The sequence below is a fragment of the Rattus rattus genome, chromosome 1 (genome assembly GCF_011064425.1).
Source record: "Rattus rattus isolate New Zealand chromosome 1, Rrattus_CSIRO_v1, whole genome shotgun sequence".
Lineage (NCBI taxonomy): Eukaryota > Metazoa > Chordata > Mammalia > Rodentia > Muridae > Rattus > Rattus rattus.
The window spans coordinates 154949739-154966774 of NC_046154.1; the positions used below are offsets into that span (position 1 = coordinate 154949739).

Here is a 17036-nt window from a genome sequence, read left to right on the forward strand (position 1 = left end):
CTTGCGTTCAAATTTTAGACACCTTAATCTGTTGGGGTGTGGCCCTGGGGTGGAGCTGGGCCTGCGTTCTTCCCCAGCATCAAACGGGCTAGCAGATCTTTCCCTTCAGCCTGTGCAACGAGCACACTAACCCCATCTCTAAGCATCTTGTGTGTCCCTGAACACCCGCCCCCAACATCCCACCTAGATTATGAAAGCAACAGAAATTATATCCGGTGAGAGAGAGACAGACAGACAGACCGACAGACACGGGGAGAAGGGCTTCAGCGGCCCTCAGAGGAAAACTTTTTTTTTTCTTCTTCTTCTTTTTCGGAGCTGGGGACCGAACTCAGGGCCTTGTGCTTGCTAGGCAAGCGCTCTACCGCTGAGCTAAATCCCCAACCCCTCAGAGGAAAACTTAGTGGAGTCGGTTCTCTCTTTCCACCTTTATGTGTATTTGGGGATACTGAGCTTCTGGGGACGCCAAGTTTGTCAGCAAGTGCCTTTACCCTATTGGGCCATGTTGTTGACCCCTAAAATACTGCTCTCAGTACTTTTTTTTAAAAAAAGAATCTTCAACGACAGAAGCCTATATCTGCTTTTATGGCAGGGATATATTTGGCCAAGGGTCCAGGTGGTAAGCGTAATGACAGGTCTCCTACCGTACACGAGATACATCTCTGGGGACTTGAAAGGCGTCCGACTGGCGCCATAGCGTATGCGCGCCTCCTGCCGGGCGCCAGCGGAACTGCGCCCAGGGTAGGGTTCGGCATGGAGGCGGGGCTTCAGTGTGGCATTGGTGGCCGCCAGGTGGTGCTATTGCACCTAAAAAGACAGTTTCCCAAGTTAGATTTGGAGAAACTGAGGCCTGAAGTTCTCCTACATAGCTTTTTTCTGTTGAGACGTGTGACCGTGTATCTCACGATGGCTGTGATCCTTCTGCCTCAGTGTATCACGAAGTTAAATTACAAGGAAAGGGCAAACAGGGCCCCGTCATTTTCAAATGTATTTATACTTTTAGATGCTAGAGATGGAATCCTTGCTAGATGATTGCTCTACCCGTGACCCCGTCCCAGCCCCTGCTGGGGGCGTTCTAGGCCGGAGGTGAGCCGGATGCCAATAGTGGCAAATACCTTTATCCCACCACTCCTGAGGCAGAGGCAGGTGGATTTCAGTCTCTCTGGCTGTGGTTCCTCTGTAGAATTTTATATCCTAGGCTTTTGAGATGGAAGTGGGTTTTGTCTCTTCACAGCTATGCAGATTTGCCATCTCCTGCAGGCGCCCCCCCCACACACACACACACTTCTCCGATGAAGAACTTCCTTCCTAACATCGAGGGCATCTAGGCCCCTTGAAGATGGATTCCTTTCAGACTGGATCTGTAATTTGGCAGTAGCTGTCTGGAGGTGATTAAACGGGAGAGCTGGGGCCTGGTTTTTAAAAATGCATTCTTATACTGTAAGTGTAATTTGTAAATTAACATGGCAGCGTTATTTCTTTACCGTTGCTAGTCCCGGATAACCACACAGAGAAACCAAGATTTCTTTCCAGCTGCCCCTCAGTGGCTGGGCAATATTCATCCCTCTGTCTCCCGCCCCAGCTCTGTGGTGATTGTTACATTGTTCTAGCTCTCTGCTTCCGGTGCTTTTCCCATGGTGTCTTCTCCGACCTCCCTGTGTGGCTCATCTCCTCATCCTTGTGACAGATCTAAAACTCTCTTCTCTCTCCCTCCCCTCTCTGACTTCCTCCTCCTCCCCCCAAGCTCCCTCCCTATTCCTTGTCCTGCCCAGCCATTGGGTGATCAGCATTTATTGACAGTGCAGAGAATAAATGGTAAGAATTGCTTACACAAGCAATTACACAGGAAGCTCTTGCTATAAGCACTACAATGCCCTGTCCTGAACGAAACAAGATTTGAGGGCAGAGAGATCAGCCCAAGGGTAAACTTCACACGATGTACACTGGCTGGAGGGAGTGGGTTCCTGCGGATGGGGGTGGGTGAGACAAGTCCAGTCTCCTGCTTCCTTCTGCTTCCTGGCCACCCTGCAGGTAAGCAGGTGAGTCCAGTTCACTCTCCTTCCATGATTCTGAGCCCACCAGTGCCTGGTAGAGGCGAAATAACGGTTTTCTTCTTCAAACTGCCCTCCACCCAACCCCTCAGGAAATGGCTCCGTCAGTGAAGGGCTCACGTTGAAGTATGAGGGCCTGAGTTCAGTCCCCAGGGCTTCTGTAGAAGCCCAGACCTGGCTGGGTGCACCTTCAATCCAGCCGGGAGACAGGAGGATCTGTGGTGTTCCAGGCCAGCCAGCCTAGCTCCTGGTCCAGAAAGAGCCCCTGTCTCTATAGCAGGATGGGACCAGGCACCGTGTGTTCCCTCTGCCCTTAGCCTCAGTGCTCAGAAGCAGGAGTCACTGTTTAGTTCTGGGCCAGCCTGATCTACATGGTGACCTCCCGGCCACTCAGAGCTACCGACTGGGACCCTATCTCAAAACTATACCCATTAGGTGGGGCTTGAAGATGGCGTGGGGTAAGAGGACTCAATCCTCTGCTCCAGAGCCTGAACCCCCATTCCCAGCACCTACACGGAACCTCACAATCATATTAACTCCAGTTCCAGGGGAATCTCACTTCAGACCTTTGTGAGCCATCTGGTGTGGGTGCTGGGAACTGAACTCAGATCCCCTGGAAGAACAGAATGAACACTTAACTTGACAAGCTCTCCCACTCACTCTTTTTTTTTTTTTTTTTTTTTTTTTTTTTTTTTTTTTTTTTGGAGCTGGGGACCGAACCCAGGGCCTTGTGCTTGCTAGGCAAGCGCTCTACCACTGAGCTAAATCCCCAACCCTTACCACTCACTCTTTTAATTAAAAGAAACTGAGCTGGGCACGGTGGCACACCCCTGTAATCCCAGCACACAGGTCTCTGAGTTCCAGGCCAGCCTGGTCCACACAGAGAAACCCTGTCCCTTTTTCTTTTCTTTTCTTCTTTCTTTTTTTTTTTTTTTTTTTTGAGATTTATTTATTATATATAAGTATATATAAGTACAGTCGCTGTCTTCGAATGAACCAGAAGAGGGCATCAGATCCCACTACAGATGGTTGTGAGCCACCATGTGGTTGCTGGGAATTGAACTCAGGACGTCTAGAAGAGCAGTCCGTGCTCTTAGCCACTGAGCTGTCTCCTCAGCCATGTTGCTATTTTGGGGCAGGGTCTCTCTGTGTAGCCCTGGGTATCCTGAAACGAGCTCTGTAGACCAGGCTGGCCTCAAACTAACATTGGTCCTCCTGCCTCTGCCTCGGGAAAGCTGGGATTAAAGGCGTGGCCCGGAACACTCTTCGTGGCTGAGGATGACCTTGGACTCCACTCCTGCGGTGACCGTTGTGATACACTATAATGGGGTACATGATGTATTTTTGTTTTTATATCAGAAGAGGTACACATGATCTTACCCCACCCCCATGTTAGGACCTTGTCTCAGGACAGACAAAGCAAAGCTGGACTTGGTGACTTAGGACCAGAGTGAGGACATTAATCTTCAAAGATCACAGAGCACATAGAGAAATAACATGCACGGCCAAAACCACCACGGTGTGCTGGTGCAGATTGGAAGAAAAGGTCATTTACACAGATTAACTAAACTAGAAACAGCTGCCCAGCCAAGCAGCCGGATTGGATTATCCCACAGGCAGGGGCGGCTCAGAGTGGGGCAGTGTGTTCACCCTGAACGCAGGGCGAGCGCACCACAGGGTTCCCAGGCTCGGGGGTCCTGACCCGGACAGGGTGCGCAGCCCGGCTGTGCGGCACACTATGGGGTGCGGCTCGGTCCGAGTGCGCTGACGCGTGGGGCCGACGCTGGCCTTGCGGGCCGCAGGGGCACACGCGGCAGAAGGCCTGTCTGAAGTGGGAACCCAGGAAGGCATAGAGCAGCGGGTTGAGCGCAGAGTTGCTGTAGGACATGCAGTGAGCCCAGATCTTGAGCGCGTAGGCGGCATAGCTTCGAGGGTGCCAGGCCCCCGAGGGGCCCAGGGCTTGAAGCACCAGGAACAGCTGGATCGGGCCCCAGCAGGCGGCGAAGAGCAGGACGACAGCGGCCACCAGCCGGGAGACCTTGGTGCGCACTGCTCCAGCGCGCTGTGCTAGCAGCTGCCCCTGGGGACCTAGGAGTGTTAGCGGGAAGGGACAGGCCACCCTCCGAAATCCCTCCTGGGTACCTCCACACATGCACAATAGCCCAGGCTCCTACCCTTACCCCCAAAGGTCATCCCATCCCCACCCCTGGGTTTCCCCCACATGAACACACAGTCTCGGCTCCGATATCCCACAGCAGCCCCTCAATCCCCACCCTGGCTCTTCTCCACGTTCTCTCACGCGCGTGTGTGTGTGTGCGCGCGCGCGGGTGGATACAATTCAGGCTCCGCCTCCCCCCCCCCAAAGACCCTCGATCCCAACCCTAGTTCCCGCACCTGCAGGGCGCCATCAGTGGGTGCGGGGCGTACAGCGGCGCGGCCCAGGTGGCGGAGCATGGCACCGTAGCAGGCGCAGGTGGCGAGCAGCGGCAGCAGGTATAGGGCCAGCAGGTTGTAGAGCGCGAAAGCGCGCTCCAGGGCACGGCTGGGAAACGCCTCACTGCAGTAGGTGTGAGGCCCGGGCGACAGGCGGTGCAGAGCCAGCACCGGGGCGGAAACAGCTGCCGAACCTGCGCCACCCACCCAGGCTGAGTTCCTCAGGGAGTGGGGAACGCATCCCATTAAGGAGCCAGGGTCCCCCCATAATCAGTGCCACACCTCCCCCGCGTCTGCACCCCTTTCCCACAGACATCCTCCGAAGCTGAGAACATTCCCTTGTCCTCCCCCACCCTAATTCCGACCCCAGCCACACTCACCCACCCAGATGCTAAGGCTGACAGTCAGGGCCAGGCGCGGAGTGCGGCGGTGAAGTGCACGCAGCGGGAACACAGTCACGTACCAGCGGTCCACACTCATGGCTGTCAAAGTGGCACATGTGGCTTGCACCGAGACCTGGAAAAGCCAAGGGCTGAGTGTGGGCCTTGCCAGTCCCACTACATATCTAACCACTCGGGTGTGCACAAACATGTCCCTCGAGGAGTAAACACTGGCCCCCGGTTGAGGGGACACCGGAGTAGGACCTGAAGAGCAGGAGAGCGGGGAGGGAGGAAGTGAGATAAACACTGGGGTTTGTTAGGCACCCCGAAGTTGAGGCATGACACGGTAAGCCTTCCTGGCGTGAAGACACTGTCGAGACCATTGGCCACCTCACCCTCACGCCTGTGATGCCCCTCAGACCCCAGCCCTGCTTGGGGTCTGGGCTAGGCACTTAACCTGACCACGCCCACACTAGACCACGCCCACCAGAGCGGCTCAGCCTTTGCAAAGCTCTGGTCTCGACTCTATCTGGACTCCTACACCACACACCGCAGAACAAGCCCACTGTGGCTCCACCCAGACTCTCCAGAGTCCTGATCCAAGCCTTTGTCACAGACACCACGTGGTGCGTCTGTGCTCTGGCTGTATCCACACTTGACTACAGCTGTAACAGGCCCTAACCCCCCTGCACACACCAGGCTCTGACCCCTGCCCTACAAGACGGTGCCCCAATAGGGCTTGGGGAGATGCTCAGCGGTTAGAGCACCTGCTGCTTTTTCAGAGGACCTGAGTTTGTTTCCCGGCACCCACATGGCAGCTCACCACCGTTCTGTAACTCCAGTTCCAGGGGATCCCACGTCCCCTTCTAGCCTCCACAGGCACTGCACGCACATGGTGCAAACACACACGCAGGCAAACAAGAAAATTCAAAAATCTTAAAAGAAACTTGCTATGGTGGCGGAGGCCAGCAGATCTTTCTGAGTTCCAGGCTAGCCTGGTCTATATAGTATCTGTTTCAGACATCTAAAATAAGTAAGGAAAAGACCATGTCTCCGTGCCTCTTCAGGTCCTGATCCCACCTTGCCCAGACCAGAACAGGTCCCCACACCTCCTAACACTGTCAAGGACTAGAACCCACCCTCACAGCCACGCCCACCCAGGCCTGGTCCTGCCCATACCCTGGCCGCTCTCGACCAGAGCGCACACCCAGCCCAGCTCACCCCCACCAACCCTTCCCTTCCTGCTCCCCAGCCCTCGTGCCTCCCCAGCTCGCCCCTGGTCCAGTTCGTACCTGCTGGATGTAGTTGACGAATTTGCACATGAAGTCTCCCAGCACCCAGGTGGGCAGCGGATAGAGGAGCGCGGTGAAGGGCACGCAGCACAGAAGGAAAGTGACATCTGTGGCCGCCAGATTAGCTACAGGTAGGGGACACGCAGATGCTGCAAGATGGGGGCACCCAGACTCGGGTCCCTGACCTCTACATCCGGTCCGAGTGACACCCCCTCGCCACACCCCACATCGTCCAACAGAGAAAGTAGGCACCCTCCACCTTCCTTGCACTCATTCCCAACAGCCTCGGGTCCCTCTGTGCCTCAGTTTCCCCATCTTTAAATTGGAGACAGCCCCAAGCTGCTGGTGCCAATTAGGATGTGTCACACACCCCAGAGGCTATCACGTCCATAAGACAGACATCTTGTTGAAATGGCTGGCCCTGTCTCCTTGCGCAGTCGTCAACCTCCCCTTTAGTAACCTGCCAGATGGGAGGTTGCCACCTTGGAGTTTGCAACGGAAGCCTTCAAATGACAGGGCGAGGCGGGACGCACAGCAGGGGTACGCTGCGGTCTGAGGAGCCTCGTTGCGTTCTTGACTGAGACCCCGGACCTGCGCACACCCGGGAACCCCAGGAAGGCGCGCACTCACCGATGTAGAAGTTGGTGACGGTCTGCATGTGCTTGTGGCGGCAGATAACGAAGATGACCAGTGAGTTCCCGACTAGCCCCAGCAACATTAGGGCAGCGAAAAACAGGGGCACCAGCCAGGCATCCAGGGGCCTTGGCGCGGAGCCTGGGCCATCCGAGGCATTGACACTGCAGCCCGGGCATCCCGAAGCGTTGGACGGAGCCCACCAGGTCACGTTCGGACCCAACGTCGCCTCTGCGGCCATGGCCCCGTCGCCCTCCTCCTCCTCCAGGCAGCCTTCACAGATTGCGTCCTGGGACTGTGGGGACGAGAGGGAGGACCCCGCTCCTCCTCCTCAGGGCCAGGGCCGCTCTCCGGGGGATACTAGCGCCCTGGCCTCTGTTGCTGGCGGCAGGGGCTGGAAAGTGGCTTCTCGCTAGCGTCGCTGCGGCCACTCTTATACCCCCCGCCCCCTCCCTTGTCCCCGCCTTCGCGTCTCCCTGCGTAGTAGCCGCTTCAGATCCTCGCGCTCCCTCTTTCCAGAGCTGTGCCAGGATGACCGGAGGGGATGGGCTGAAGGGGGGTCATGGCCCTTTCAGGGGCCATTTCAACCCCGAGCTGCAGCCCGCCTGTGAAGAAGCCTTGGCAGTTTGCCTCTCCAAGACACTGGGAGCCATGAAGCTTCAGGACAGGGGCCGCATCTTCAGATACCTTTGGCTGACAGATTGATAGTTACAAGGTTCCTAGTCTAACTGGCATCCAGTGGAGAGTTTCTGTTGGAAGAGTGGGCACTATGGAAACTGTCAGTAGGAACCAAGAGGAACTGGCCTCAGCCACAACCTGACATCCCTGATAAATGTATCTCAGAGGCTCCCTTGGCTTCCCAAGGGGTTACCCTTGTCAAACCGCCAGAATACTATGCAGCAGAGAAAAAGAGGCTGCCATTACAGGTGCGACTCAGTGATGTATTTGTCTAGTCCAAGGCTACGGGTTCACCCCTCCACACCGAGAGAGAGGGTGGGCCCAAAGCCGTGTGTGTGTGTGTGTGTGTGTGTGTGTGTGTGTGTGTGTGTGTGTGTAGGGGTGGGCTGAGTAAACGCCAAGCAGCCCTGGCTGAGGGGCCAGGGAGTTGAAAGCCTGGGGACTCTGAGGGTGTTGGGGGCTGAGCAGTCCCCTGGGGAGCAAGATGCAGACTGAGGGCTGTAGAATGAACCCCTTCTCTCTCAGCCACAGAACTACTCCGGTGTGATGCCAGGAATCCAAGTCTCCAGGTCCTCTCACACCCCTTCCCCAGCGTTCCCTCTGCACCTGATTCATGAGGTCGGGCTATACTTAGCTTCACCTGTCATCTTACAGGATGCTTTCTTTTAGGTCTTTTCTTTTTTTTTTTTTTTTGGTTCTTTTTTTCGGAGCTGGGGATCGAACCCAGGGCCTTGTGCTTCCTAGGCAAGCGCTCTACCACTGAGCTAAATCCCCAACCCCAGGTCTTTTCTTTTAATTAACTAATTAAGTGTAATAGCTTAAAAAAAAAAAAAAGCATGTGACTTTCCTGTAGCCCAGGCTGGCCTTGAACTTGTTGTAGGTTAACGATGACTTGAAGATCTGATCCTCCTGCCTCCGTCTAACCAGTGCTAGGCCAGGAGTGCACCACACCTGCCCCTCCACCCCAATCAACTTTGTGGCTTAGGCTGGCCCGGAACTCCAGTGATCCTCCTGCCTCAGCCTCCTGAGTGCTCAGGCGTGCACCACAGCCAATCTCTCCTTTGCTTTTTTTCACCAGGCTAGCTCTCAGAGGCCGTGGTCTGGAGGTGTTGGGTCTGTGGCCCGGGCCTCCTTTTCGGCCTCAGTCCCCCCAGTGTTCCGTCACCCTGGGACTGTTCCCAGGGCTCGCACACCCCTCCCGCATCTGCGCCCCCAAGGAGCCTTTTGCATCTCCGCAGTCGCCCCCGGGCCGGTGTACCCCACCGCTTCTCTCTTGTGGCTCAGATTTTGTCCTCAGCTCTTCTGGTCCCCAGCACATCCCGGTGGGTGACGCCGCCCCGTGTCTACAAAAGCAAACGGAGGTAGAGCTTCCAGCCCGGCTGTGCTGCTGTTCCGGGCTGTCCCCGCCCCGCCGCTACAGACTCCGCCCCGCGCGTCACTTCCTCCGCGGCCTCCGGCCGGGCTGCAACTGCGGCTGCAGGCCATGGTGGCTCTGGACAACCCAGAAGGCGGCCCTGAGGCTACCCCCTGAGCGCAGGGGGGACCAGGCTGTGAGCAGGGCCGTGGGGCTGGGCTCTTTCTGGGTTCCCTCCTCCTCCCCCGGGCTGGGATCTCCTCCCTAGGCTAGGGTCTCTTTCTCCTCCTCCTCCTCCTCCTTCTCCTCCTCCTCCTCCTCCTCCCCCCCAAGACCGGGGTCTTCTCCTCCCCAGGCTGGGGTCTCCTCCTCCAAAAGCTGGGGTCTCCTGCTCCTCCTCCCTAGGCTGGGGTCTCCTTCTCCTAGGGCTGGGGTCTCTTCCTTCTCCTCTTCGTTCTCCTCCTTCCCAGGCTGGGGTCTCCTTCTCCTAGGGCTGGGGTCTCCTCCTCCTCCTCCTCCTCCTCCTCCTCCTCCTCCTCCTCCTCCTCCTCCTCCTCCTCCTCCTCCTCCTCCTCCTCCTCCTCAGGCTGGGATCTACTCCTCTTTCTCTTCCTCCTCTTCCTCCTCTTCCTCCTCTTCCTCCTCTTCCTCCTCTTCCCCCTCTTCCTCCTCCCCAGGCTGGGGTCTCTCTCCCCCTTTTCCTCTCTTCTTTTTCCTCTCCTCTGCCCCCTCCTCCATGTTGTCCTCCTCCCCAACCTTCCTCCCTGGATGCATTCTGCCGCTCCTCCGCCCACACCCATTTCTCTGCTGCTCACCCACAGATGCAGGGGCCTCCTGTTTGGGCTTCTGTTGGGAGGGCTCACTGTTCGTTCCCCTTCCTACCCCGCTGGATGGGGAGAGCCACCGCCACGGGCATTACCCAGCCTCTGTGGTCCCCGTTGCCAACCCTGCCCTGGCAGTGGTCACTCTGTCTCTGGGGGTCAGTTCCCAGAGTGGTGGGATGTGGTGTAGCCTGGAGCAGCGACGTGCAGCTGGTTGTGCGTGACTACTCAGGAATTCAGGTCCTGTGACCCATGGCCCTAACGGTTGCATTTGTGGGTCAAGAGCTGCCTTGGCCCCCTGGCCAGCCTGCTGAGTTCTTTCTGTGCCTTGGTTTCTCCCCTCTGGATGTGGACAGTGACCCTGCTCAACTGGGGATGGGGTGGCAAAGCCCTCCCTTCCCCACAGCGTCCAGCAAGCTAGAGTTCTATTTGGTTCTACCTTGCTTTGTTGGAGTTTATTTATTTTTAATATTTTATTCTCTGTTTCTGGGTATTTTGTCTATACATATGTAGGTGTGTACATATGAGTGTGCACCACTTGAGTGCCTGGCATCTGCCGAGGTCAGATGGATCCTGGAGTTACGGATGGTTCTGAGCTGCCATGTTGGTGCTGGGAACGGAACCCTGGTCCTTCTGCAAGAGGGGCCGTTGCTGTAACCACTGAACTGTCCTCCCAGCCCGTTTTGTTTATTTGACTCAGAGTCTCATGTAGCCCAGGCTGGCCTCAGTCTCAGTGTGTAGCTGCGGGTGACCCTGAGCTGATCCTTCTGCCTCCTGGGACTGTGCCTCGCTGCCTGAGTGTCCTTGCTGTGACTTTAGTGTAAGTTTAGGCTTTGGTGAATTACTCCCACAGGGCCTCACCCTGGCATCCACCTGCCTGCTGGGTGTCGAGGGCCGAGTCACCTGAGTCACTGCCACCCTGCTTCCTGTTGGGGAAGTGGGTTTTCTGCCTTTCCGGGAGTGTTTGCCAAAGAAGGGTGTGTTTGTATCCAAGGTGCGACAGGTGAGCCAGGGTCCCATTACTCAACCTGCAGGATGCCAGAAAGGACTGAGTTCTCTGAGAGCCTCACGGATCAGATTTGCCACATCTGCTTTGTGTTTCGGGGTATTCTGCATTCTTTTTTTTTTTTCTTTTCTTTTTTTCGGAGCTGGGGACCGAACCCAGAGCCTTGTGCTTGCTAGGCAAGCGCTCTACCGCTGAGCTAAATCCCCAACCCCTGCTTTGTGTTTCGGCCACCTCTCCTGGCCTTCAGTGTCACTCTCTGAGAAGTGACCTGGCTGTAAGGAAAGCAGTGTTCATTCAGCAAACTCCAGAAGTTTAGGTCATTCGCTCAGCAAACCTCTGGTGTCCCATTGCATGTGAGCCCAGCTGGACACGGGGGAGGCTCTGTGAGGAGGAGCTAAGGAATAAACACCCCAAACCAGCTAGTCCCCAGTTGGCATAGCAGTGACAAGTGCTGATTGGATGGGCCGTGCCACCTACTGGGAGGTGACGCTCAGATGGAAACCTGAATCAGGCAGAGCCAGGAGAGTTGTTTGTGATAGAAGTCTCTGCCAAGTTTTAATCCGGGCAGCAATTCTGTTTCCTGGGGTTCTTGGGGCCCCCAAGAAGGTGGAGACGCCACTAAAGCCTTTAGGACTGAGCCCAGACCGTTTGCTGCAGTATCAGGCCAAGGAGCATCAAGGGCTCACCTTCACGTACTAGGGAGCCACGGTGGGCACGGGAACAGGCACATCACAGCCTGACTTTGGTATGAGAAGGCTCCGTTGTCCAGGCCGGGTCCCAGGTTCACATCTGTCCAGAAGACTGCCCCCTTTCCTTGCTGTGTGTCTGTCCTTCCTGTAGGACAGCTGTGGTTTGTTATCAGGCCGCACCAGTTGGCAGAAGTGAAGTTAGGGCAGAAGTGGCCCAGCCTCGGACCTCAGAGTTGATAGAGCCCTGAGTGTAGGCGTAGGTCCCAGTGGAATGTTTATAGCTGTGCTCACCTCAGGCCTCCCCCTGCTCAGAGACAGTGTAGAGTGGGGGGACTGACCCCCACCCCCCTTGGGAGGGAACCAGGCAGGCAGGTGTCCCTTTCCAACCCCTCGGGGCCACTGAGACCTCAGTGCAGCCACAGCGGCCTGAAGGGAATGAAGGGACATACCCTACCAGAGCTGGAGCTCCAGGCTATGACCCCAGCTTGAAGGAGGCAGCCAGGAGGGTGGACATGGTGTTGATGGGGACCCTGGTGCCTGCTTTTCCCAGCCGCTGCTCTTCCTCTCCACAGGGGCTTCCTCAGCCATAGGCTCTTGCAAGACTACTCTCTCCTGCCAAGCAAGTGCCTTAGATGCTGGGTGCCTGGCTAATCCCTTTGCAGGATTAACACTATTTTCTGGAGCCAGGCAGTTAGCTCTGAGGGTGGCCAAGGAGTTCCTGGGGAGATTAGCTGCCCCGTCCTCCGCTAGTTTCTTGTCTGGTCCCATTTTCTGGTTTACCTCTGCACAGGGCAGAGGGTTCGCTTCCACGGCTTGGCGACCCCTGGAGTGCAGAGGGCAGGCAGGCCGTGATGTCTTTACGGCTTAAATCTGGAAGGTTGGCTGCGACTGGAGAGGTTACCACTTTTCTGTCTGATTGGGCACGTGCTTTCCTTTTTCCGAGCCTCAGTTTACCCATCTTGCATCAAAGCTTGTGTCCTGGGGTTAAGTCCCTTGTTGCCAGGGAAACCAAGCCCATTTGTTCTCGGTCCTAATGACCTCCTCGCCTGGAACACAGGTCCCTTCCTGGCTGCCTCCCTACGCTCAGCGGCTCACAGGCGAAGAGGGTCTCAGCTTCCAGGCGCAAGCAACATTTTATCAATCAGGCTGTGCGGAATTCGGACCTGGTGCCCAAAGCCAAGGGACGGAAGAGTTTGCAGCGCTTGGAGAACAGTAAGCAGGGAGTGGGATGTGTATCCGCCATGTTTCCCTTGCTGTGGAACACCCCACAGCGGTCAGGCATGAGAACAGGGCTTCAGAGGGCGTGGAGGAGTTCAGCAAGGCAAAGAGAGATAGATGGGGTTCTAGAGACTGGATGGGTAAAAAAGTAAAAATAAAACTCGGGACCGGAGAAGAGAGTAGGGACCCTGAACTTTCTTCCTTCTAGCCCAGTACCTCCTAACACTGCTGGAGACAGCTGGGGGCCCTCCGGGGGTGGAAGATGGGGACCTGACTCCTCCTGCAGCACCTGGCATCTTCGCCGAGGCTTGCAGCAATGCCACCTATGTGGAGGTGAGACCCTAAGGCCCCCTGCAGGCCCTGAGACGTGCCCCACCCCTCCCCTGCCAGATCCTGGGTTCATCTGCTCTTCCTGTTAATGGACCCATTTAGATAGTATTTTATACACATGATAGCTTGTCACTGGGACTTTCATGGTGTGTGAGTGGGTCGTGCCTGCTGAACTCATATGCATCCTTTGAAACCCCAGTTCCAGCATCCAACCCCTGCCGCACAGGAGCGAGTGGTTTACAGATGGGCTCCTGTGTGCCAGGTAGCCTCATGTGTGACCATTTATCAAGTGAAGAAACAGACCCAGGGGCCTCAGGGCTAACCTGCATCCCTGTCTTCCAGGTTTGGAATGATTTCATGAACCGCTCGGGAGAAGAGCAAGAGCGAGTGCTCCGTTACTTGGAGGATGAGGACCAGGGCAAGCGGAGGCGCAGGCCTGGCCGCGGGGAGGACCGACGGAGAGGTGGGGCCCGAATGGGGTGGGGCCAACCTACCCAGGGGCAGAGCCTTGTAGCTGTGTAGCCTTGCTTGTGTATTGCTTGGATACCTTGGGCCCCCGGGAAGAGCCGAAGGCGGGGTTCCCTGGTGGGTGGCTAGGCTGTGGGCGTGGCCTGGGCTCACTTCGGACCTCCCCCACTTGCTGCCTTCACAGAGGACCCGGTCTTCACACCCCACGAGTGCTTCAGGCGCATCAGCCGTCGCCTGCGGTCCGTGCTCAAGCGTAGCCGCATCCCAATGGTGAGTGCCCCATCTTCCTCTCAACCTGGCCTTTCCATGGTTTCATTCTAACTTGGCCAAGACGTGACAGGAGTTCCCTCAGGAAGGGGCAGGTGGTGCAGTGGTTAGGAAGAGGAGGGGGATTGGGCAGTAAGAGTGAGTGCCCAATGAGGCAGATGAAGGTCAGCAACGGCCACCTGGAATTTGACAGAAGAAAGGCAGGGCGGACATATGATGTTCAGGTTCCTGAGACAGCTAGGGCATTTGATGTGACCCCTTAGCTCTTCCGACCCCCACAGGAAACCCTGGAGAGTTGGGAGGAACGGCTGCTGGCGTTCTTCTCGGTGTCCCCCCAAGCCGTGTACACCGCCATGCTGGACAACAGGTATAGGGGCTGAGGAGTGGACGGCAGGGTCTCCTGTCCCCACTCTAGCTCAGCCTCTCATGGCCCTTCCTCCTCAGCTATGAGAGGCTCCTGCTTCACGCTGTGTGCCAGTACATGGACCTCATATCAGCCAGTGAGTACCTGCTCCCCACCGCCCCCTCTCCCCATTCTTCCCGAAAGGGCAGAGGCTGGGTCAGCTAGCGAGACGCCCAGGGGTGTGATGTGATTGGTCGATAGCAGAGCAGTGGCCATGAGGTTCTGGTATTTATTTAACTCTGGCTTTCCAGTGGGCAGACACCCTCCGTCCACAGCTCCAGGGAAGGGGACCTAGGTGAGGCTGTGAAAGTCTGGAGTTGAAGGCCAACCTCAGACTTGGGAGACAAAAAGGAGACAGAGGTTCCCAGTGTCCGGTGAGAGAGCCTGGGTGCCAGGACACAGACTTTTGTCCTCTGATCTCCTAGTTACAGTTCTGCCCACTTCTGATTATGATTGTGAGCCCTCAGTGGCTCCAGGGGCCCCTTCTGGGCCTTCTCTTTCCTAGTACCTGTCCCTGCTTCCTGCTTGGAGCTGCTGTGGTGATGGTTTCTATGGCAACCCATGGACGGCTCTCCGGTGGGTTTCTCTCTGTGAGAGGATGCTGTGCCTCCACACCTGCCTGGATTCTCACACACCTGAGAATTGGAGGGGCTGAGTGTGGGCAGTGTCTGAACCAAGTGGGAAGCCTCTAGACAGACTCGAAGCTCACGGTTAGCCAGACCGCCCTCATCCTCAATTGTTTAGGCTGGCCCACCGGTGTGGTCCAGGCTGGCCTCCATTGCGTGCGCGCGTGCGTGCGTGCGTGCGTGTGTGTGTGCGTGTGTGTGTGTGTGGTCAAGGTTGGCCTTGAACTCCTGCTCCTCTAGGCTCCAGGGCTTTGTGCATGCTAGGGGAGCCTCAGGAGCAGCCCCTCCAATCCTCAATGGCTTGTCTGCAGGTGCTGACATGGAGGGCCGGAGGCAAATGAAGGTCAGCAACCGCCACCTGGATTTCCTGCCTCCTGAGCTTTTGTTGTCTGCCTACCTGGACCAGCAATGATGGCAGAGCCCCTGCCAGCCGCCTCACCCGGCCCAGACCTCTGTCTGCTAATAATATTTTCCATGCTTTCAGAATTTGAATACCACCCTTCCCCTCAGGAATCTCCTTGCTCTTGCCCCTTTATGTCTCAGATCAGGGAGGCATTGTAGCTCTCCACCCTGGTACTTGTATTTGGGTGGGGAGACCTAACGGGGCCCAATACCTCTCTGCTCTGGTACTTGTATTTGGGTGGGGAGACCTGCCCGGGGCATTTCCCTGTGTTTTCTCTGTTTAGCTTTCTTTGGCCCAGTCATGCTCAGGCAAGGAGTAGCAGATTGTTTTCTTCTTCCCTCTCCTAATCAGTTTTAATGAACTTGGCATGTTTTCGGGTAGATTTGTTTTAATTTCTCTTTTGAAGCGGGGAGGCACAACCAAAACACCTAGCACCAGCCGGTAGTGGGCTCTTTTGTGACCCCTGCCTGACCCCTCCAGGTTTCAGCTCTGAAGAGGGTGGCTGGTCCTCTCTAGGACTCTGCTGACCTCCCCAGGGCACTTTTGTTTTGTGTGTGTGTGTGTGCGTGTGTATGCGCGTGTGTGTGAGAGTGAGAGTGCGTGCGAGCACATGTATGCACGCCATGTGCCCGTGAACCTGGACAAGCTTCGTCCCAAGGGCTCATTTTATGCTTTCTTTTTTGGTGACGTGTGTATTATGTCCCCAGCTCCCTGCCTGCCTTTCAGATGGTCCCCTCTACTCCTCCTCCTCCTCCTTCCTTACACCAGGGGTCCAGGACTTCCAGCCAGAAGCCTCTGACCTTGTGTACCCTGTCCCCCTCCTCTGTCCCCTCTGCTGCCTGGCGTAGCTGTGGTCACGCAGAGTCCTCCCTTCCCCTTCCGTGTGACTCTTTGTGCTTGGGGAAAGGGACACTTTTAATAAAGCCTTGGTGCTCGGGCCTGGTGTGTGCTTATCTTTGGGGTTGGTGGGGTGGGTGGGATGAGACTGGGAGATCACTGAGGCTGGAGATCTGGACGTGGGGGGACCTCAAGTCTTGATGCGTTAGTTCATTTTACAACATGTAAAATGCTTAAAGATGGGCGCCAGGCTGGGGTTTGGTGGGGAAAGCATTGGCTACCATGCTCAAAGCCCTGGTCCCATCTCCAATACCACATAAACCGTTACATGTGACCAATGGGTCAAGTGAGTTTCAGGCCAGCCTGGGCCACATGGGACAGACAAGTCTGATGTTGGACACCTTCAAATCCCAGCACTCAGGAGCCAGAGGCTGATGGATATCTGAGTGCAAGGTCTACATAGCCAGGGCCACACAGTGACCCTGCCTCATACAAACAAAAGCCACTTGAGGGCCAACAAAATGGCTAAGCAGGTTAAGGTGCTTGCCGGCAAGTTCAGCAATCTGAGGAAGGGAAGAACTAATTCCGGGTCCTTTGACCTGCACTGTGGCAGGCATGTCATCCCCACCCCCACCCCCACCCCCACCCCCACCGGTGTAAATAAGTCCATGGCCAGGTGATGCACTTCTAACACCCAAGCAGGTAGAGGCTGTTACAGGAGAACCTCATCAGTGGGAGGCCAACCTGAGCTACAATGAGCCCTTCTGTCGAGAAACAAAACGGGAAAAACGTGTGCGGGCCTTCGTAGGATGTTATGCTATATGCCAGTTCCTCTGGGAGGGCAAAATATGGAACGCTTCACGAATTTGCGTGTCATCCTTGCGCAGGGGCCATGCTAATCTTCTCTGTATCGTTCCAATTTTAGTATATGTGCTGCCGAAGCGAGCACGAACTAAAGGCTTACCCAAGACATATTTATACCCTCAAAATTGAGCTTCTTCACACTTAGGGTGAGTTTTCTCTGAAAGAATAGTATTTGTCCTGCTTATATAGTTAAGCCTTTCTATAAGATCTAGTCAATTATTCGAAAGAACAGATTATTTGTCTTTTATCGCACGTGTAGCCTCAATAATTACTAGGAAATTATTAT

The 17036-nt window shown here is 55.9% G+C and overlaps 2 protein-coding genes and 1 non-coding gene across 3 annotated transcripts; 1 reads left to right on the top strand and 2 right to left on the bottom strand.

The window, feature by feature from the left end:
• Positions 1–3363: 3363 nt before the first annotated feature.
• On the bottom strand, positions 3364–7088 carry Kiss1r (KISS1 receptor). Its single transcript, XM_032890689.1, has 5 exons — positions 6784–7088; positions 6154–6278; positions 4862–4997; positions 4443–4675; positions 3364–4128 (listed from the first exon to the last, which is right to left on the bottom strand). Exons 1-5 carry the CDS (start codon positions 7025–7027, stop codon positions 3676–3678), a joined length of 1191 nt encoding a protein of 396 aa, XP_032746580.1. The 5' UTR covers positions 7028–7088; the 3' UTR covers positions 3364–3675.
• Positions 7089–8932: 1844 nt separating this feature from the next.
• R3hdm4 (R3H domain containing 4) lies at positions 8933–15987 on the top strand. Its single transcript, XM_032908535.1, is given in 9 exon segments — positions 8933–8992; positions 8995–9014; positions 12392–12546; positions 12761–12885; positions 13225–13345; positions 13535–13620; positions 13899–13984; positions 14062–14117; positions 14958–15987. Coding segments are annotated over 9 exon segments (795 nt in total). The 5' UTR covers positions 8933–8947; the 3' UTR covers positions 15059–15987.
• Positions 15988–16728: 741 nt separating this feature from the next.
• Positions 16729–16835, bottom strand: LOC116890322. Its single transcript, XR_004386545.1, has one exon. It is a non-coding gene; the product is annotated as a U6 spliceosomal RNA (small nuclear RNA).
• Between the last annotated feature and the right edge of the window lie 201 nt (positions 16836–17036).